Source organism: Heterocephalus glaber, unplaced genomic scaffold (genome assembly GCF_053883595.1).
Source record: "Heterocephalus glaber isolate CG9 unplaced genomic scaffold, H.glaber_assembly_v1.0 deba00001572, whole genome shotgun sequence".
NCBI classification, from domain to species: Eukaryota; Metazoa; Chordata; class Mammalia; order Rodentia; family Bathyergidae; genus Heterocephalus; species Heterocephalus glaber.
This window is the reverse complement of record NW_028258357.1, coordinates 11,632,697-11,654,355: the sequence shown is the minus strand read 5'-3', so window position 1 is coordinate 11,654,355 and position 21,659 is coordinate 11,632,697. Positions and strand designations below refer to the sequence as shown.

The 21,659-nt window shown below is 34.4% G+C and overlaps 1 protein-coding gene across 8 annotated transcripts in view; it reads left to right on the top strand.

Moving 5' to 3' along the window:
- Nucleotides 1-21,659, top strand: part of Eea1 (early endosome antigen 1) — a 196,659-nt gene that overhangs the window by 145,044 nt on the left and 29,956 nt on the right. For all 8 annotated transcript variants that reach the window (XM_087192594.1, XM_021258475.2, XM_013072298.3 and 5 more), the window contains 6 exons: nucleotides 128-466; nucleotides 6,645-6,794; nucleotides 7,565-7,684; nucleotides 12,957-13,160; nucleotides 15,991-16,191; nucleotides 19,303-19,416. In XM_087192594.1, the coding sequence (XP_087048720.1) occupies nucleotides 128-466; nucleotides 6,645-6,794; nucleotides 7,565-7,684; nucleotides 12,957-13,160; nucleotides 15,991-16,191; nucleotides 19,303-19,416 (1,128 nt within the window). The remainder of the gene's footprint in view (nucleotides 1-127; nucleotides 467-6,644; nucleotides 6,795-7,564; nucleotides 7,685-12,956; nucleotides 13,161-15,990; nucleotides 16,192-19,302; nucleotides 19,417-21,659) is intronic.

Genomic DNA, 21,659 nt, shown 5'->3' with positions numbered 1-21,659 from the left:
TTTCACTGTTTTATTTTGTAATATTGACTAAAACATTCAGCAGGAATCAATACTGCTCCAAGGGTTGGATAATTGGAGTAATTAAATGTATTAGGAAAAGAAATAAATTGTTAAATTGATTTTTCAGAACTTGACAGAAAAATTGCTGAAGAAAGAACTGGATTATACCCAGTTAGAGGAAAAGCATAATGAAGAGTCTGTGAGTAAGAAGAATATGCAAGCAAGCCTTCATCAAAAAGACCTCGATTGTCAGCAGCTGCAGTCAAGGTTGTCTGCATCGGAAACCTCTCTGCAGAGGATACAGGCAGAACTAAGTGAAAAAGGAGAGGCTGCCCAAAAGCTCAAAGAAGAGTTATCTGAAGTGGAGACCAAACACCAGCATCTAAAGGCAGAGTTTAAGCAGCTGCAACAACAGAGAGAAGAAAAGGAGCAGCATGGGTTACAGCTCCAAAGTGAGATCAATCAAGTAAGAGATGCTCCTTTACTCATTGTAATTCTGCCTATTTTCTTACAGTGCTGGGATGGTTGTTTGATCCTAATGCAGTTCATATTTTTAAAAAGTTATAATTTTAAAAATTAACTCTAAATTTTTAGGTCCTGTAAGTTTTGTCAGATCTCATTTCCTTTAATTTTAGTGTTCCTTAAGAAAAATAATAGTATCAGTCTTATTATTGTGAAACATTTATAAACTAAATCATATAAATTGCTTAGAAATAGACCTGGTGGCACTCCAGAGACTGAGGCAGGAGGATCTCAAGATTGCCTCAAAAAACCGAAAACCAAACCAAAACAAAATAAAAACCTACCCCCCCCCCCCACAACAACACTGCCTGTCTAGGGCAATGCATAACACAGACACACACACACTGCTTAAAATGATAGTTGGCACATGGTACATATTTACTAGGTTTTAATTATTATATTTAATTCAATTGTTGGCCAATCTTATTTTAGAAATTCTTCTTTTTCTTTTTTGTTATCAAAGCCCTGCTTTGCTCTCTCTAGTAGTTCTTTATGGCATGCAGTGCCCCAGGGTCTTGTTGGCCTTCCTCTTCAGTTCTTTGCCATTCTTTATTCTCCACTGCAAGAATATAGAACTGTTCTTGGTTCTTCTCTTATGTGTTACATGGTATCTTACTTTTGTGGTGTAATTCTTGACCTGAGATATTTTTCCTGTTTCTCTTCACCTTGATAACTACTTACATCTCTTATCACTTTTCTAGAAATCCTTCATAACACTACCACTGATCCCCTATCCCCAAATAAAGCATGCGTATAAAGACTGTGAACTCATTGGATACAAATACATTATTTTTAAGTTTTTTATCCTCATTTTTTGTGACATTCCTTGTTAAACAGCAAATGTAAGTGAATGAATCATCGAAGGTATCATAATGGAAGGAAGTTGAGGCTTGGGAATATCACTGAATAACTTGAAAATAACTTATACATTTACCTTCTATACTTTCTAAATTTAGCATGTACACTAAAAGACACTATGCCTCATTTATTCAGGGATACAGAGATGAATGGGAAGTAGTATCTTCCTTTAATGATTCTGTAAATCTCATTGAGAGGATAAAATGTGCATTATCCTATAACCATGCTCAGGAGATTTATAACAAAATGATCTCATGTATTATGGGAATTCAGAAGAGCTTCTTTCCTCTGCTTTTTTTAATTCCACAGCACTGTGCTTCACCTTAATGCAATTATTTTATCCAATTTTGTAATCTGGAAAAGTGGTATGTGAGATATTTGTTGCTTGAAATTGTGAATGCTGGTTAGATTTTGACAAGTGGTAGTTTGAAAGCAGGAGAGTCTTTGAACTGGAAGGATTAATGAGAACAAACTAGTGGCAGGAAAATGTTATAAAAACCTTGAGGAGCACTGATTTTTTTCTTAGGATAGGGTATATGTAATAGGAATTGATTATTGTAACTGGCAAGAGCAGAGAATGTATTTTGTAGGGTATTTAATATCATAGTAGGCCTGGGAATTTGGGCTTCACTTGGTTGTCAGTATGTGGAAAAGCATTAAGAATTTTTGAGAACCTATTTAAACAAATACTAAGACTTGACTATACGATTAATTTAGTTTAGTCACAGCTTTATGCAAACTAAAGAGAACATGCTAAAGACCTTAAAGTGATACCACTTCATCTTTTTCAGTGTATTGTTTGGATTCTACCTTCAAAATAAGATTCACATTTGTTCACTTCTCTTCATTTGTACTGCCAGTGCCCTTCATCTAAGCTATGCCATCATTGATCAACCAGGGTACTATATTAGTCTGCTTATTAGTCTTCTTCTATAGACCTCCTTAGTCCATTTTCTATATAGAAGCCAGAGGTCTCTTTTAAAAACATGAAGTATGTTATTTTAATCCTCTGCTTAACATTCTTACCTGCTCATGTTTGAACTGAATCCATATTTCTTACTGTGGCATGTATGCACTGTGAAGCCGTGCTGATCTCTTTTTAGTTCCTCAAACATATCAACAGTTAAAGTGTTTTCTGCTGTTTTCAATTACCTTTTTTTTTCCTTCATAGAGTATGTGTGATCTGTTTTTCTTCAGGAGGCTAGTTGAGGTATCATTTCTGCAATAAGCTTCCAGGATTACTTTATGTAAATAGCTTATTTTTCTTATCTCCTGGACCTCTTTATCTCAGCAAGCTGTTTTTTCTTCTTCTGTATTGCACTTCACTTTTTTTTTTAGAGGTTTTTTTTTGTTTGTTTGTTTGCTTATATATTGTCCACCATCTGCATTGGCTTGTGAACTCTATAATTTGAAAAATGTGTTTTAGTCTGTAATATATCAGCCTCTGTATTGAAGGCTCTAAATAGTTACTTAGAATGGAAGTGAACTCACCTTCCCTTTTTTTGGTATCTGTAAAAAGTGAAGGCATGTACTGGGTTTATTTCACTCTCCATTCTATCCTAAGCACTCATTATATTGCTGGTAATTATCAATAAAGGTCTAAAAGACAAAGTAGCTCATATGCTTCATATATGCTTTATTGGCACTTTAAAAATAGCCACTGAAATGCAGGTAGTGATTTGTTACATAATTAAAAGGTTAGATTCCATCAACTTAATTATTAAAAATCTCAAATAGCACAGTGGTTTATAAGCATGGTCTTAAGAACCTTGGTTTCATTTAAAAGCCTGCAAATTGTGTGATCATGAGCAAGTTAATTTGTGCCTCATCACTCATCTATAAAATGAGAATAAATATGGAACCTCCTTCTTAGAATTGTTCTCAGGATTATACAAGTTATTTGTGAAGCACTTAGAAGTATGTCTGGCTCTAATTAAGCATTGTTAGGAGTATAAAGAATAATGAATTAAGTAAGTGTGCAAACTTAATTTATTAGAGAATATGAGATATGATTGAAAAATATGGTGGGTATTTAAAAAAATTACCACAGTAAAAGATACATCGCCATTAATCTTCATCAGCATACTCCTCCTTTATGCAAACATATTTCATCATTCTTCCCATTTTCTGAAGCCGCTCTGGATGTCCTCTTTTGTGAGTGTCTTTAGTTGTGCTGTTGTGGCTCTCTTGGTGTCCTGAATCTGAATCAATTGAAACTGTTTACCTCTAATGGTCATTTTGACTTGGGGCAAGAAATGTAACTCACATGGTGCCAGATCCTTTGAATAAGGTGGATGAGGACACACTGTAATGTTTTACAATCCAGCCTTTCCAGTGTGTCTTAATTACTTTCTCCTTGCTGGGACAAAATACCCAACACCCACAAGTTAAAGAAGGAAAGGTTTATTTCAGCTCACAGTTTATAGAGGTTTCAATCCAGAGTTGGCAGGTCAGCTTGGCAGAGGGGCATGACAGGAGAAACAGTCCATGTCAGGTAAGGCAGGAGGCAATGAGCAGCAGCAGCAGCATCAAGCCTCTCTTTCCCTTTTATCTCATCCTTTATAAGCCTTTCATTTGGTGCCACTCACACTCAAGGTGGGCCTTCCCATTATCCACACCCAGAACTATGATGAACCAATCAATGAACTAACCCAGTACCACACACCCTTAATCCCAGTATTACACGCCCTAGAACCACCTGACTCTGAAAGACTCACATATGAGTGCACAAGGCTTTGGGGGGATGTTTAGATACAAGCTGTAACACATTGAATGGCCATGGGCAGCAGCATTCACAGTAGCTTTGATCATACCTGGTTAAGACATGTAAGAGGACTTTCAGAATTGCTTCAGAAAGTGGCAAGAATGATGGAATAAGTGTGTTCTAAGTGACAGGGAATGTTTTGAGGGGGATTAATGACTGTGTCTTATTGTAATAAATTGTTACAATTTAAATGTTCACCATATTTTTGGTCACCTCTTGTATCATAATATTCAGGATAGATCATTCTGTTAATAATTACAATGTATATATTATTTTTACTTTTAATTTAACCTCTTCTTTTTACATTTTCACTTTAAAATGATATATAGGAATAATTGTTTATGTAGTGTTAGCCTGCCATTTTTAACATTTCTTTGTTAAAAATGGTTTATCAGGAGTCTTCCAGTGATGAATGACTACAAATTTCACTGGTTTCAAGACAATAGTTTTCTTTAATTCAGTAGTTCTCAACTTTGAGTGCAGATCAGAATCACCTGGGGAGATTTTACTAATTATCATCATCAAGGCCTCAATTAAGTCATAATCTCTGGCCTAAGCTTGGTCATTGGTGTATTACAAACGTTCCTGATGACTGTACTGTGAACCAATGGTGAAAACTGCTGTTTTTTAAAGTGTTGGTTTTTGGCAAGTAATTTCTGAACTTTCCTTAAACTAAATATTGTCTGGTTCTTGTTATAGAAACAGATTTGTGGGCTCTGGCTCAAATGTATTAAATCTAGATTTCGAGTGGAAAAATCTGACTCTTTGTATATTAACAGTAATGTAAGGAGATTCCTGGCTAACAAGGCTAGGCATTAGGCATGTATGGTGCCTATTTGCATACAGATGACTGACGTGAACTTGCTTTGAAGGTTTTGTTTTCATATGTTAGGGTTGGGCCTTTTAGTGAGTCTAGGTAGTTTGGGTCATTGCTGTAGTGCTACTTCATTGTGTGTTCTCTTTGCTGGTTTCTAAGTTTATGTCCAGAAGAAGAAGAATAAAAATGAGAGAATTGTCAGGGTGCTGGCTAAGGATAAGGATAAAATAAATGCACGTTGTCACTGATTTGTGTTTTAGATACTATGAATAGTATATATTCTGATAGTGACAGGTTGTTTCACTGTATAGGGAAATAATGAGTATCCAGTTTTCTCGTAGAACTTTTTCTTGACAATTGTAAGTTTTTATTGAAAAATTAAAGTATAAACATGTAAGTATATATTTATATGTATAGAATGTATAACGTATTGGAAAATATGACACAAGGACTTTTAATGCTTTCAGATTTAACTTGAATAACTTTGACTGCAAGCAATTGTATAGAATATTTGTTAATAATGTGTAATATAGTTTCACTCATGAACAGTCATCTGCTTTTGTGTTACGAGGCTGATATGCTGGAGTGCGCTTAGTGTGTAGCCTGGCCAAACGTCCTGCATCCTCAGCTCCTTGCCAGTCTTTTATCCTTCACTTCCGGCATTGGTACAGGCATTCTTCTGAGATGAATACAGACTGTTTTGTTTGTTTTAAAGGTGTCCAGAAAAAGCTGTTATTTCTAGTGGTATTAGGGAAAATACTGTGAGAAAATGATGGCTCTTAGCTGCATGACACATTTCTCCTTTACTTTTAGCAGGGATGGTGTTTTGTTGGGGGGGTGCTGGGAATTGAAACAGGGCCTTGCATGTGATAGGCAAGTGTTCTGCCACTGCAGTGTACCCCAGCCCCAGGAGTATCTTTAAAGTTAATAAGGATTACCTAGTATTTACTTTGAAAAATTATACTCTTTTCTCTTTATTTAGACATTATAGGCCGGTTTGAGTATTTGAAATCCATACAATACCCAAATATAAGAAGTTAGTTATAAAAAAAAGTCAATTATAGTGGTTTTTAACCTATGGAAAGCCAGAAAGAATCATGGTTAATCTTTAAAAAATACTGTGAAATAGGTCTGAATATACTCTGAGTATCTTAAATTTTAACTTTTATTAATTTCCTCAAGTGAGTCCAACACTTATACACAAACAAGAGACCAATCCCTTTTATTTTTTAAACAAATAAAACAAAAATAAAATCTGTCATGCTGTCATAATTTTATGTGATTGATTATAATTTACTATATGTGCTGCCGAAGCGAGCACATGATTAAGTATAATTTATGATTAAAATTTATTTTTTATTTTTTATCTGCCATAAATTTATCAAAAGGGCAATGTCCATAATGTATACATAGTCAATATAAGCCATAAGGCAAATATCAACTTATGATTATATAATTTTATTTATGTATTTTGGTTTTTTATGGTTAAAATTTAATTGCTATTTAAATTATTATGTAAGATCCTAGATGTCTCCAAAGTATCATGAACATGAAGATAGTATACTTGTAAAGAACAAAAAAAGTATACTTGTATTGTTGAAAAAGAAAGTATTTCTTTGGTAAAGTATTATGTGTGTTTGCATACATGTACATAAATGTGCATATTTTTATTTATTTTTCAAGTTACATAGCAAACTTCTGGAGACTGAGCGCCAGCTAGGGGAAGCTCATGGTCGGCTTAAGGAGCAGAGACAGCTTTCAAGTGAAAAATTGATGGATAAAGAACAGCAAGTAGCTGACTTACAACTCAAACTTTCTCGTTTGGAAGAACAGGTAAGCTGGCATTTCAGATGGGTTGATATTAGCAGATTTATTAACAGGCTTGAGATACCTTAACTATGGTTATGATTCAGAATCTTTTAATTGTCAAGAACATTAATTGGACATTTTGCACTTTAAATTACCATATTTATTTCTCTTCAATAAAAAATCCTACTTACTAATGGCATTAAGTTACTGCATTTTATTGTGATTGTATTTAGTAAAGTTCTCAACAAAAATGCAAGAAAGGGACTATGTTTTCAGTGTTAGGAGAAATTCCGGAGTTGGCTGTTAGGCTGCTGAGTCTTCTTAGCTAGGAAGGACTACTTACTGATGAACTGTGAGCAGTGATTAGCCGGTGAGGATTTCACATGATGCAAAGTTGTGCATAGAAATTTAGAGTTTGTATCTAAAGATTTTCACTTTTAAAAATTAAGCATGTGGTTGATAGAATGCTGTCAAAATTAAAGTCATTGGTGTTACTTAAAGTAAAAATTATTAAATGATGTCTTTTATTTGAATTGAACAAATATTCAGGGTTAAAATCTGTAGCTTCAGCAATAGATTTTCTTTTAGAACTAATTGTAGATTATTGTTACAAATAAATTGTTTGTAATTAATTGCTTGGTCATATTAATATAAAAATATAATAATGAACTAAATGCCAACATGGAAAAAGATTTGCATTCTTTTCAGGATAAAAGTCTATTTGTTAGAGAATAGTTGCTTCATCATGAGATTAACATTATACAAGTAATGAGGTGCTGCTTTTTCTTTTTAAGTTGAAGGAAAAAGTAACAAATTCCACAGAGTTGCAGCATCAGTTAGATAAAATAAAACAACAGCATCAAGAACAACAAGCTCTTCAACAAAGTACTACAGCAAAACTACGAGAAGCTCAGGTAAATGTTAGAATAATTAACCTTGTAAGTGAAAATTAAACCAAATCATTATTCTAATGTGATGGAATGAGATAGATAATGTAATTGATTATAATGAGTTTTGATAATTTTCAATGCCTGGTTAATAAGGAAATTCTTTTACTATGGTGAAGAGTTAAAATAGTTTAAAATATTACTTGTTATAAAAATTTGTTGATTTTAGACAAAATTTATGTAAAATATTTAACTATTAAATTTTCTTGTCAGAAAATTTATATATTAAATATAATTTGTCTGTTAAATATATCTAGTTAAAATTTTATTTAAATTATTGATAAGTAATTACTTCTTATTTGTTACTTAACTAAAATATCTTATTTGAAAAAATAAAAAGTATTCAAATAAAATTTCCTGTTTGTTTTAGCTCAGTAAAAAAATTGAACATTTTTTATTTCCTACAGTAGTAGTATTTTTTGGTCATGTCTTTTTCTTCTTAACCATCATTTGAACATTGAAATATTTGATATAGAAAATATAAATGATTCAGTTAAATTTATATAGGTTCTACAGTATATTTTAGAAGATTTAAGGAAGTTTAGTTTTTGTTTTGTTATGGTGAGGGCAGGCTACCCAAATATTTGAAGTAAATTTGACTTCAATATCCATTTATTCCTTCATTCTTGGTCAGCTCATTATTATTGAGCACTGTGTGTCAGACACTGCTCAGCACTGAGAATAAGAGGCAGAGTGCCTGTCCTTAGGGAATGGCAGCCTAATGATGTGTACAGAGAGATAATCCTGGAGTTGGAGGGAAGTGGCAAGTAATCTCAGCAGTAAGTAACTGTTCTTTTTTGAGTTTGGAGTGTAGCATGGGAATCAGACAAATAGAAATAAAAATACTGAATTTATCTGTTCTTTTATTCAGTCAGCAATTATGTCTAATCTCGCTGAAGAAATAATTTTGTGACTATAACAGCAAATAGAACAGACTGTAGAATTTGCTCTCTTGAAGCATAGTGAGGGAGGCAAACAATAACTGGGTAAATAAATAAAATACATATGTGTTAAATGGTGACAAGCACTATAGAGATGGGAGTGGGAAGTATGTAAGGGGCTGAAAGTTGGACAACAGTGCTAGGTAGGTTTGCCAGGGAAGACCTCTCTGAGAAGATGAAAGACTTGAAGGAAGGGAGAGCATGAATTGTGTGGATATCAGAGTAAGCATTAGTAGTACCTTAAAGGTCCTGAGGCTGGAGCAATTGGGAGGAATAACAGGAAGTCAGTGCCTGTAGCAGGGCAAGTAGTAAGAATTAAAAAGAACACAGTTATAGAGATCACAGAGGTCAGGACATGTAGGACTTCATAGGTAATCTGAAGGATATATTGAATTTTTTTTTTTTTTAGCAAGATGAGAAGTCATGTAAAGTTCTGAGCAAAGGAGTGGCATGATCTGACAGTTTCACAGAATTACTCCAGCTGCTCTATTGAGAGTAGACTATATGGGGACATGAGTTGTGGCAGAGAAATGAACAGATTACTGCTGTAATCCAGAAAAAGACTAACGTGGCTTGGACTGCAGTGAAAACAATGCAAGTAGTGAGAAGTGGACAGATTTTAGATATATTTTAAGGGTGAAGCTGACTGGTGTGCTGATAGATGGATGTAGAATATCAAGAGACAGACACATCAAGGATGACTGCAAGGATTTGGGCCTGGACAATCAGAAGGATGGTGCTCAAGCAAGATGAAAAGAGAGAATCCTATTGGATTTGGTAACCTGGAGGTCTTTGATGATGCTGATAACAGTAATTTGAATAGAGAAGTGGCATGAAAGCCTGTTTGAAGAGGGTTCAGAGAGAATGGGAAGAGAGAGCTTGATAAAATGTAGATAACTCTGGGATTTTACTATAAATGGCAGGAAAGAAATTGGGTAGTGAAGCAAGCATGAAGAATTTGGCATAGATCAGCAACTAAATAGGGTTCCTTATATGTACTCCTAAATTAAATTACCTATAGACAAAGCTGGAAATAGCATCCTTTCAACTTCTTATAGCAGGTTGTCTCTCCAACAGAGGGAAGAGCAAAGGACCCATGTGAACATGCTTAGTTCCTCATTCCTCACCTACTAATACTCAATATTATGTTTGTGTGGTATTGAGATTGAACCCAGGCCCTTTGCACTGGGCTACATTCTCAGCCCTTTTTATTTTATTTTATTTTATTTAAAACATTTTTTGGGGGGGGGGTACTGGGGATCGAACTCGGGACCTTGCTCTTGCGAGGCAGGCACCAGAACCACTGAGCTAAATCCCCAGCCCCCAGCCCTTTTTAACTAATTAAAGAGATGGTAGTCAGTATAGTTCTAATGTGTATATGCATGTAAAATTATCATGGTGACACATATGCTAGTTACCTAACCTAAACAGTCTGGAAAAGAGGAGCTATGGAAATCTCTCACAAGTGACAGGCTAAGCCCACTGACCAGATAGTTGGGAGTGCAAAGATGGTGACAGTGAGAAGTATATGCCAAGTAGAAGTTGCAAGGACAAAGACAGTGAAACTGGTGTGAATTAAACGATTAGGTTTTGCTGAAATTAAAGTACACAAGGGATTAGCTTCATGCGGATGTATGATGAGGATGATGAAAAATATCCATTAGATAAACAAAAATAAATTGGTAACCTTGTTCAACAAAGTTTCGATAAAGTGATAAGTAAGAAAATCTGATTTTTGATTGATGAGTAAATGAGAAATGAGGAAGCTGGGAAAGTAAGTCTAAATTTTGAAATTTAAATGTGAATTGTATAAAAATTGGGCAGAAGCTGAAAGGAGTATTTTTGAGAAAAAGAGATCTGAATGTGTTTGTGGCCTAAGATAAAGAGGCTGGTAAAGAGGGGATTATTCTCATATTGGAAGAGAAGTGACTTGGAGTTTGATAATAAGCTGTGATATTGCTCATGTAATGGGCGATGTGAACTTGAACTTCACTGAGGTTTAAGCAAAGGCGATAAATATGGAGACACATACATGTATGGTTAGATAGGTAAGGAAATGGAAAATCAAAATAAATTGGTCCTGAAAATTTTATGCTTCAGGATAAAGTTGAAGATAGTAATAGCTGAATATCAGGCAAGTAAAGATCAAGAACTTGGAGAGAATATTAAAATTTTAAAGTAGATATTAAGGATAATGTTTGGTGGTGAGAGGCCCACATTTGAATGAATGGATTGAAAAGATGATTCTGAGTACATAGTAGAGGCTGGAATCAGAAATTTATAGTGGCACAAATTTATGAAGGGTTTTGCTTTTATTCTAATAGTGCCTACAAATATAGGAATAGAAACATCACACTGCAACATTGATCTAGAATTGTGCTTTTAGGGGTGGCTGCCTTCGAAATTTTGAGGTAAAAGGAAATGGAGAATGTGATTGGAAGAATATTTAAGGTTAGATCATATTTGTGTATGAGGTTTAGGAAGAAAAGCTAGGTACAGTGAATAAGTTAGAAGGAAATTGAGGTCTCTGATATTGAAGATGAGGTCATAAAATTGGAAGTTACTCAGGAAGTTGTGGTCACAGATTAAGATAGAATTTTTTAGCTGAAACAATTTCAGGTTATTATAAGATCTTATATGCGAGTTGCTATAATGTAGAATGAATTAAAGTCCAGGAATTAAGATGATATGCATGCTGAGGCTGTGCTCTTAATTCTGTATGTATTTTGTGTTTCCCAGGAAATTGGCAGAAATTGGGATTGAGAGAAAAACTAAATCAGGTCTCAAGTCTTCAGTGAATGAGGTAGGGATTTATAGATGATAGCAGTAAAGACAGAGGGTAGATTAAGTAGGAACAGCATACTTCCCAAAGCAGCACCCTTGTTTGAGGGAGAGAGGAGTGACAGTGAAAATCCAGGAGAAGGCCCACCTCCTGTGTTTGCCCAACGGAATAAGGCTTCCTGAAGAGAGAGAGCAAGGGGGAATTGGAATCTATAAAGGAAAAAACAAATTTCATTTAACACTTGGAAACAGTAACTCTTCTGGGAAAAAAAGCTTCTGCCTAGAACTGTAATTCTAGAAGAATAGTGGAATGTGGAGAGAGGGTTATTGGTGGCAGGAAAAGAAGCTGAGAGCAGGGAGGTTTGGTTGCATTTCATCATGTCATGATTGATGTTTAGAGGGATGAGAAGCATTTTTGAAAGTGACTGATCTGTAAGTATTTCAATACTGGCACAAATCATTGAAGGTATGAAGTGGCTACTGGTTCTGTCTCAGCAAGGTGGTGTGGGCTGCTGTAAGGGTTACAAAAGGGGCTGCCTCGGGCCTTGTTCTAGGTAGACACTCTCTTCCAAAGACTGAGGGAGGAGCAGAGTATATGGGATCAGATAGCTGGAGAAAGTGGGTCTTGTTCTGGATGTGGGCTATTGCATTGTGCTCTGTATAACATTAAGATCTTTGGTAAAATAAGAGGGAGGGGCCGGGGATGTAGCTCAGTGGTGCTGTACCTGCCTAGCAAGTGCAAAGTTCTGAGTTTGATCCCTAGTACCACAAATAAAAGAAGAGGGAGACTTAATTTATTGATAAAATAGTCCTACTGGGGTATTGAAGTGAGCCTGCAAAAGTATATGTGTTACAGTACAATGATTTTTTTATTCAGTGGATATTTTAGAACACATGTCAGATATCTGACATCAATGAATACGAGAGACGAAAGTCTTCACCTTTGTGCAGCATACATTCTAATGGGAAATGGAGGGAGGGAGGTAAATGTGAAGAATAAGTACATTACTTTGTATGTTAGAGATAAATGAAAGAAAAAAAGCAACCAGGACATGGAATATTGGGAAAGGCTGCAGTTTTGAAAGGCCTGGCTGAGAAGGTGACATTGAGCAGACATGAAGGAGAGGAAGGGAAGCACATGACAGGAGGGAAGCGTTTCAGGCAGAAGGGTTCTTAGTCGAGGCTGTGCAGTGGCAGTGTGCTTGGTGTGATGGGGAAATAATGAGTCCCATGTGTCTGAAATGGAGCAGAAGAGAGGTAGGAGGTGAGGATAGAGTGTTAGGAGAAGAAAGCTATTAATTACAGATTTTTGTTGTTAAATTCTTATTAATAATACAGATTTATTTTATCAAATGTATAGTTCTAATTAAATTTGCCATGTTAAAATGTAACAATTAGTTCTAAAAGTATAAGACTAAAAGGTTGAGTGATAAAATTCATTATCAGTCATTTTATATTTAAGGAATATCTTTGTTAAGTTCTTTGTTCTTAAAATAGAAGTTTTTAATTCTTTACAGAATGATTTGGAACAAGTTCTACGTCAAATTGGTGATAAGGACCAAAAGATCCAGAACCTTGAAGCCTTATTACAGAAGAGTAAAGAAAACATTTCATTACTAGAAAAAGAAAGAGAGGATCTTTATGCAAAAATCCAGGCTGGTGAAGGAGAGACTGCTGTTCTTAACCAGTTGCAAGAAAAAAATCATATGCTACAGGAGCAAGTAAGCTTGTAAAATGTACTATGTTTCTAAAATTTACTTTTATCTTTGAATCTTATTAAATGCTTTAACTCATTCATCATCCTGACTCTTTTTACTATTTTTGAATGTTACATATTTTTAACAGATACCATCTCACTTATCTTTGAGGTTGGGTCAGTACTGTAGTGAAATTTAGTTACTATGATTTGACAAATGAAACCCTCAGTTCATGTCCCAGGATGTAACTTATTACCTGTGGGACTATGGGTAAATCATTTCACCTTGGTAGCTCATTGGAAAAGCAGAGATGTTATTAATAATTATACTTGCCTCTTGGAATTTATGATATTTTTAAAAAGGAGTGAATAACAAAATATATTAATAAGCCAAAGGTACTAATTGTTAGTTGATACCATGTATTGGTTAATATTCAAACTCATGATTATTTATATTTTGATAATGTATGTCTTTGAACAAAATGTAGTTAATAAGTTTGATAAGTTGCTTTATTATTCAAAAATTCATATGAAGTTTAGGAGAAACATAAAATTTAGATTTATATATTTTCAAACTGAAAATAATAATTTACAGTTGCTTTTTGGAAGAGTTATCTAGTAAGATAATTATTGTTATCTAAATAAGCACATATTTATAACATAGTATCAGTATGTCATATCACATTTTTCAGAATTATGTATAACATAGTTTTCTCCACATATCCAAGTTAGTTTTGAATTCCTTTGGAATGCCTTAGGTAGTTTTCATGAGGACTACTTTAGGTCAGCTACAATTTGAAATTACTTGTGATACAAATATGATCAGGAAAGCAAGCTATGCATATTTTATATAGAAATAATTAAAATGAATCTACATACTTCTTGGTTCTGATCATGTTGGTGTAACTTGTATTTTTTTAGCCCTTCTGCCATAAAAAACTTGAAAAGTAGAAAAAATACATAAAACCACTATTGTCAGCCATTGGACAACAGACAGTACAGGACTATGATCCCTAAGAGAAGAGAAATTAGGAAGGTGAAACCTTTGACTGCTCTAACTTTTGACCCAGAGACATTCTTCCAGACTGTAGTATAGGTTGGGAGAATCCAAGAAAAGCAGTGATCTCGTTGAACTAAGGAGTGAGAGATTAATTAAACTGAGATACTGAATAATTTGCAGGGCAGGATACCTGACAAGAAGGAGTCAATGAAGAGAAAAAGCTTTAGACATCTGCATGGGGGTCCATGAGAGGCTTTGGTGAAATGATAAATTTTGCACTTTTAAGATAGGATTCTTCAAGGTCAGGCAATGAACAGTATCAAAGGCTCCAGGCTGGAGCTCACACATGGCAGGGAAATATTCAGGTGCCAGCCAATTAGGGAGAAAAGCATAGTTGAACAATTGGGGCATTCAGTAGAAATACTAGAAATGTCACACCTTAGAAGAGGAATAAGACTATAGTAGCCCCAGAGTGAAAGCTGTTATACACCTGGCCTATCAGAATATAAAAACAAGCCTTGAAAGGGCTTAGCTGAGCCACAAATATAGTATATTAACTATACTGGTACAGAACTCCACAGTCTTTGGAAGAAGACAGTGAAATTCAGACTTGTCAGAGAAAATACATGTCTTAATCAAGAGAAAAATCTTTCAGTGAAAACAGACCCTGAAATGAAAGGTGATGGAATCGTCAGACAAATACTTTAAAGTGCCTCTTAAAATATGCTTATGGGTGTAAAGGAGAAACTATAATAGCAGAGGTAGAAGTGGAAGTGATAAAAAAACAAAACATTTAGAGATAAAAATCTGAAAACACCTGAACTAAAAGTGTTATTGGATAGCAAGTAGAAAATGTATCAGTGAATATGACAAGGCAATTGAAACTAATGTGAAGCAAAGAGAACATTTTGGGGGGGCTGGTTGGGAAAAGAACAGTGTTCTAGTGATCCATGGAACAGTGACATTAGGCTATCATAATAGAATGAGTATCACCTCAGGAGGAAGAGGAGGAAAATATTTGTAGAAATGATGGCTGAAAAAAATTTAAATTTGTTTAGAAATACATATCCATAGAGTTAAAAAGTTGAATAAACTCCCAGCAAGGTACATCAAAGAAATATCTGGTTAATTAGATTTCACTTCAGTTAAAAGAATGTATGTTCTTCAGAAGATACCATTATGAGTTGGGTATGGTGGAACACACTGTAATTCCAGCTTCTTGGGATACTGAGGCAGGAGAACCACAAGTTTGAGGCCAGCCTGGTTAGCTTAGTAAGACCTTGTCTCTAAATTTAAATAGGCTAGGCTGGGGATGTAGCTCAGTGGTAGTGGTAGAACTCTTTCCTAGAGTAATTAAAGCTAAGATATAGACTGGAAGAAAATATTTTTATCTGTTTGGCCATTTAGAAATATCCAGGATATATAAGGAACTCTGGTTCTTCAGTCAGATCAGTGAATATGTAGGGATAGAGATGGGAGATGGGATTGATTGCAAAAGGGTGTGAGGAAGTATTTTGAAGTAATGAATATGTTCTCTTTCTTGATTGTGGTGATGGTTAAATGAGTGTACACCTTTATCAAATCTCAAGTTGTATACTTAAATTTGACGAGTTTTATAGCATGTAAATTATAGTTGAATACAGATCATATTAAAATGATATATCTTTGAATTACATGTTTTATGATTTAAAATACTATGTTTAGTTACTTTTGGAAAGATTGGAATAATTTTTACTTGAAAAAAATTGAAATAACCATCAAGCAGCTTCATATTCTAATGGTGCTTAAGTTTGGCTTTCTTAGTTTTGTTAGACCACTTTTGAATTTTATAATTAAAGTCTTGCTTCTATAATAGGTAACTCAGTTAACAGAGAAGCTGAAGAATCAGTCAGAAAGCCATAAACAAGCCCAGGAGAATTTACATGACCAGGTACAAGAGCAGAAGGCGCATCTAAGAGCTGCACAAGACCGTGTTCTTTCCCTTGAAACCAGTGTCAGTGAATTAAATAGTCAGTTAAATGAAAGCAAGGAGAAGGTCTCCCAGCTTGACATCCAGGTAATATTGAAATGAGAGTGTATGAATAAAGCACCGATTTTAGACTGCTGAATGTTTGAATTCTTTCTTTTTGCCTTACATATTAATAGAAAAACTTGAGACTAGCAATCACATAAAGTGTCTAGATAATGTGTTGAGCTATCCCTCTTGCACAGGTCTTTTTTTTTCTTTCTCTCCTTTCTCTTTTCTCTCTCTTTCTCTGAATAAACTGTACCTAGTAAAATCACTGGATCTTTTAGCTTTCCTTTGTTTTGATAGAGTCCTTGTTAATGCTTTGCGAGTACAAATTAGTTTGATACTGTATTATACTGTTAGATTTCTACATTAAATATTTTTAAATTTTTTATTTCTAAAATTTTTTTAAAGGTTTGATTAAAAAACACGTATGTGGTTCTATTATGTTTTTTAATTATATTCTTTCACAAATCTGTAAGCAGTCTTGCTCAAGGAGTCAATCATGGTATGGGAAGTAAGACATGTTTCTTTTTTTGTTCTCATAGATTTTTAAAATTCTGTATGATAAAAATTTATAGAAACATTTCTAAGCTTTTATTTTATTTTAGATGAGTAATTCCATTGGAAATAAGAAATTAATAAAATTAATGTAACTAGTACTTATTAGAATTTAGAGACTACACTTTTTCTTTTTTTGAATATAATTATTTGTTAGCTATGTTATATGAAAACCTGATAATGTGCATTTCCAGTTTAAGAGAGGGAAAGGAAAGGACTAAGAGAAGGAATGGAAGGAGGGAATATGAATGCGTGGATTAAAATAATCTTTGATTATTTTTGCATTGTGACATCCTTTTAGAAAGATTGCTCTGCCATTGCTATTCAAGAACTAGTTTAATTAGATTAGCCAATGTTTCTTACTATCATTGCTTCCTTGATACCTTTACAATAACTTCTTTGTCATTAGTCCTTGAAAAATGCTAACTGTAGGTATTTTCAGCTTTTGAGGCTCTTCTTTTTCAAAATTGCTGTAACTTTTTTTTATTCTTTGAGACAAGGTCTTGCTATGTAGTCAGCCTGCCTGCTGGCCTTGAACTTTTGATCCTCCTGTCTCACCCTCCCAAATACTGGATTTACAGGCTTACAGGCACCACCATGCCTGTCTTGGGATACATTCATTTATATTCCTCCCTCCCCTTTTGTGACAGGTTCTCACTATGTAACCTAGGCCTCAACCTCACCACTTTCTTGACTCATCTTCCTGAGTGCTGAGATTGCAGACATGTGTCACCATGCCTGACTTCTGCTTTAACTTCTTTATGAACTGGTACTACTTCTTAAAGTAGGATGTACGGTTTTATTTTTCTTTCAAGAATTAGGATTCTGATAAAACCTAGTAGTTTAAATGGTATTATTAATAAAAGTATCAACCAGAATTACTTAGCTAAAGAATATTAGTGGTGGGCTTTTTAAAAAATATGTTATATAAGGGTGTTCTTTTAACTATACAAAGGTGATTTTTAAGCTGTTTCCCAGTTTTGGTTTCTGTTCCATACTTTTGATCCCTATTTCCAAGATACTTCCTCCTAAGCATGATGAGGAGAGCATCAAGGTGAATTATACTCATGTATATCATAAGACTGACTGCTCCTGCTGCTCTTGCAGTAGTTCTAAGGGGTTTAATGCATAAGGTGCAACAACTGTAGCATTGTAGCAATTGGCACTTAGTCTGAACTTACTGCCTATAAAGGGACGGGGGAGGGCTTGCTATGAGTGGCCCATATTTTCCTCATCAGAAGCATTTCTGAAAGAGTGTAAACTAGGAGAGCTATTATGTAATCCTTCCAAATCTTTTTGTATTACGTCACTTTGGGAATCATATCACATTAGTTGAAGCATATTGTATTAAAAGATCATAAGCAATTACCATGCATTAACATATTTCATGAACTTGTAGTTCCTCAGAAACATAAAATGCCATATGTAAATGAAGCTGAATTCACAAAAATAAGTTCTTCATAATCTCTGATATATATTTGTTGGTTAGTATAGATTAATTTCCTATTCTGTAACGTGTAAATTTCTTTAGCTTTCACTTTTAATTCAGTGTAGACAGATGTACCTTGATACAAACATTGTTTCTGTGAAAATGGAATATTTAGTTGATAAATAATGATTGTTTTTCCCTTTTGTGTAAAATTACCCCATACTGTGTATGTTTTAGATTTTCATTGATCCTTTCTTCAGCTAGCTAAAAGATTGTCTCCCTTTTTACCTTTTTCTCAAAATGCCTTAATTTTAAATGTTTTTGTATTTTTCTTTCTGCTTTACTTATTAGAAGTGAGTTTTGATAGTTACTTAAATATTTAGGTATAGTGGCACATGCCAGTAATCCCAGGATCTGAGAAACTGACACAGGAGGACTGATAGTTCAAGACCAGCCTGGGCTACACAGTGAGACCCTATCAGAAAAAAATAAATTACTTAAAATACATAAAAGCATTAAGTATTTTTGGTAATAAGGTGAAATTCTTTATTAGATTTTATTTAAAGCGTTTTGTTGAAAGCCTTGGGTTTTTAAATGTATAGTTTTTTGACTTTTGATAAGCACCAAAAGTAAAACCTATTAGGCAAGAAGTAATCAGGAAATAGCAAATTTCAAACAGTTCTAGGTTGTCTGTGTTTTGAGTTCATCGGATTCTAAAAGTTTTGATTATTTTTGGAGCCATCACTTTCTTTGTCATAGTTATTGTTTATTGTAACGTTGGTAGACTCCACATAGTCCCTTCTGAAAAATATAGTGGCCCTTGTCAGTTAAAACAAAAGTATCACATTTGTTTCTTGACAAAGGGGGCACTATAGTGTACTATAATGTTGGTGTCACATAGAAGCATCTTCACTTGCTTATATAAACATTATTAGTAGTCTTTCATACATTCCTATTTAGGGATTTTCTTTATTAGTAAATGTTTGCAGTACATTATGTTTACATTCCTTGTGTAGAGTTGGTACATGTACATAATACATCTTAATTCCTTATTTTACTGAAAATATTTAATTTTTAAATAGTTTTGTGGCAAAAGCAATGTGCACTCAAGCATGGGGTAAGTCAACAGTTAAACATGGAAACAAACAATTTATAAATTTTTGTTACAGATTAAAGCCAAAACTGAATTATTGCTGTCAGCAGAAGCAGCAAAAACTGCTCAAAGAGCAGATCTTCAGAATCATTTGGACACAGCTCAAAATGCATTACAAGATAAACAGCAGGTAGAGAACTTGATACAATGTCATATCATAACCTAGTGCTTTGGTATATAAATTAATTGTAAGAACTATGCATAGTTTTGTATAATCTTATGATAGACTTGCTTATCTCCCTTATTTCCTCCCTGAGTTCAAATCCAGTTGATCAGTAGATGCAGGAATTAGTCAGATGGAGATTAAAATATCAACTTTGCTTTTGATAAATCTCAACTAGTGTTCAGGTGTGGTTGGAATCTGACTTCCTGGTGTTGTATTGTATTTCTTCCCTAGAGGAGGCTTTGATGGAGCTGAAATAATGACGCCGTAATTATTGCCCCATCCCATCAAGCAACAATAATGGGGGGGGGGACCTGCATACTTGCTTTTAGTAAGTAGAGAGCCATGACCCAGATTTGTTTATCACTTGAAGCAGGAAAAGAGCAGCATGCATTCCATCTCACTTCTAAGCATTACTCTTCTTCTCGGGGGTAGGAGTACTAAGGGGCTGAGGGAGCGTACACTTTTGATAAAACAGAACTTTCAAGTTTAGAGTCAAGATCAAAGTGCTGGTAGATATTCTTTTTATCAGGTAGGGGAATTTTTAGAATTTATTTCTTATTCAAGAAGTAATACTGGTTATTGGTTCATTTTGAAAAAGCAACACAAGCATTTTAAATTAAAAAAGCAAAACAAAAGTTTTGTTAAAAATATTTAACCTTAGGGCTGGGGATTTAGCTCAGTGGTGCCACCACCTGCCTTGCAAGCGCAAGGTTCTGAGCTCGATCCCTGGGACCAAAAAAAAAAAAAAAATTTTTAATCTTTATCCTAATCTCAATTTTCTTTTTTGATGGAATTTTTGTTATTAAATTTGGTATAAATCCTTCCAAACTTTTATAAACATTGAAAAATGTATGTATGTTTGTATGTTTATATGTTTATGCACATGGAATCACACAATATGTGTGGTTCTACAACTTGCTGTTAATGTACAGTATTGCTAAACATACCTGGAAAGCATTTTCTAAGCATGAGATCAAAGTCAGTAAGTATGATGGCTAAATTATTTTTAAGAAAAATCACATGAAAGTTTAAAATTTATCTGTCAAAATATTATTAATAAAATTGTAAAGCAAGTAGCAAAAGATAAAATATTTTCTGGAATATGTCTGATAAAGAGTTAATGTCTGTGTTATTTAAATCAGTTTTAAATAACCAATAAGTGAACTGGCAAGAAAACACAGGCCATTACTAGTCCAAAATTCTGAAGTCTGAAATGCTCCAAACTCCAAAATGTTTTAAGCATTATCTAGATCAGTGATGGCAAACCTTTTAGAGACTGAATGCCCAAACTGCAACTCAAAACCTATCTATTTATCACAAAGTGCCAACACTACAATTAAACCTGAATACTGAGGTTTTAGTTTAGAAAAAAACAACTGTTATATGATGCTCAGCTGCTGGCACAACTTGGCTCTTATGCTGACAGAGAGGGCTCTGTGTGCCTGCTGTGGCATGTGTGCCATAGGTTTGCCATCACTGCTTTAGATAAATCTTGGAGTGCTTAGAACAGATGTTCAACCTGTCTGTGCATATATTCCAAAATTTGAGAAAATCTGAAATCTGAAACATTTCTGGTCCCAAGCATTTCATATAAGGTATTCTCAATGTATATACATGTTCAGAACTATATTAGGAAATGTTCAAGTTCATTAAGAATTGATACAAATTGATACAGTAATAATGGGATAGAGTAAAAGTCTGTGTGTGTCTGTGTGTGTCTCTGTGGTGTTTTATTACCAGAGGAGGAACTGGAGAAGGTGTGGAAGAACAAGCCAGTGTAATACATTGCTAGCGGTAGTCTCCTTTAGTTGAGCCTTTTGGGTGGGAGGACGTAGGGAAATGTACTTGGTAATATATTGCAAAAACTTTAGAATTTTTCATGTTCTTTAACTCATTTATAGTTTTATCATAGCTACATAGCTCACTTATAGTCTTACCATAGCTGCAAAGATTCTCTTTGCATCTCTGTTAATAAATGAAGAAAATTTTAATAGGACACACATGTGTAAATACCAAATAGTTTCTCTGGTTCGAGAAACTGAAAGTATAAACGAGGACCAAAATATATAATAGATAATGTGAAATAGGACGAAAAGGTCTGAAGGGGAAGTGGGGCGGGGAGGGAAAGAAAAAATATGAGAAAAGAAGGGAAAAAATGGAAACAAAGCTTTTTGTAAATAGGGAGGGGTGGAGGGGTGGAGGGGTGG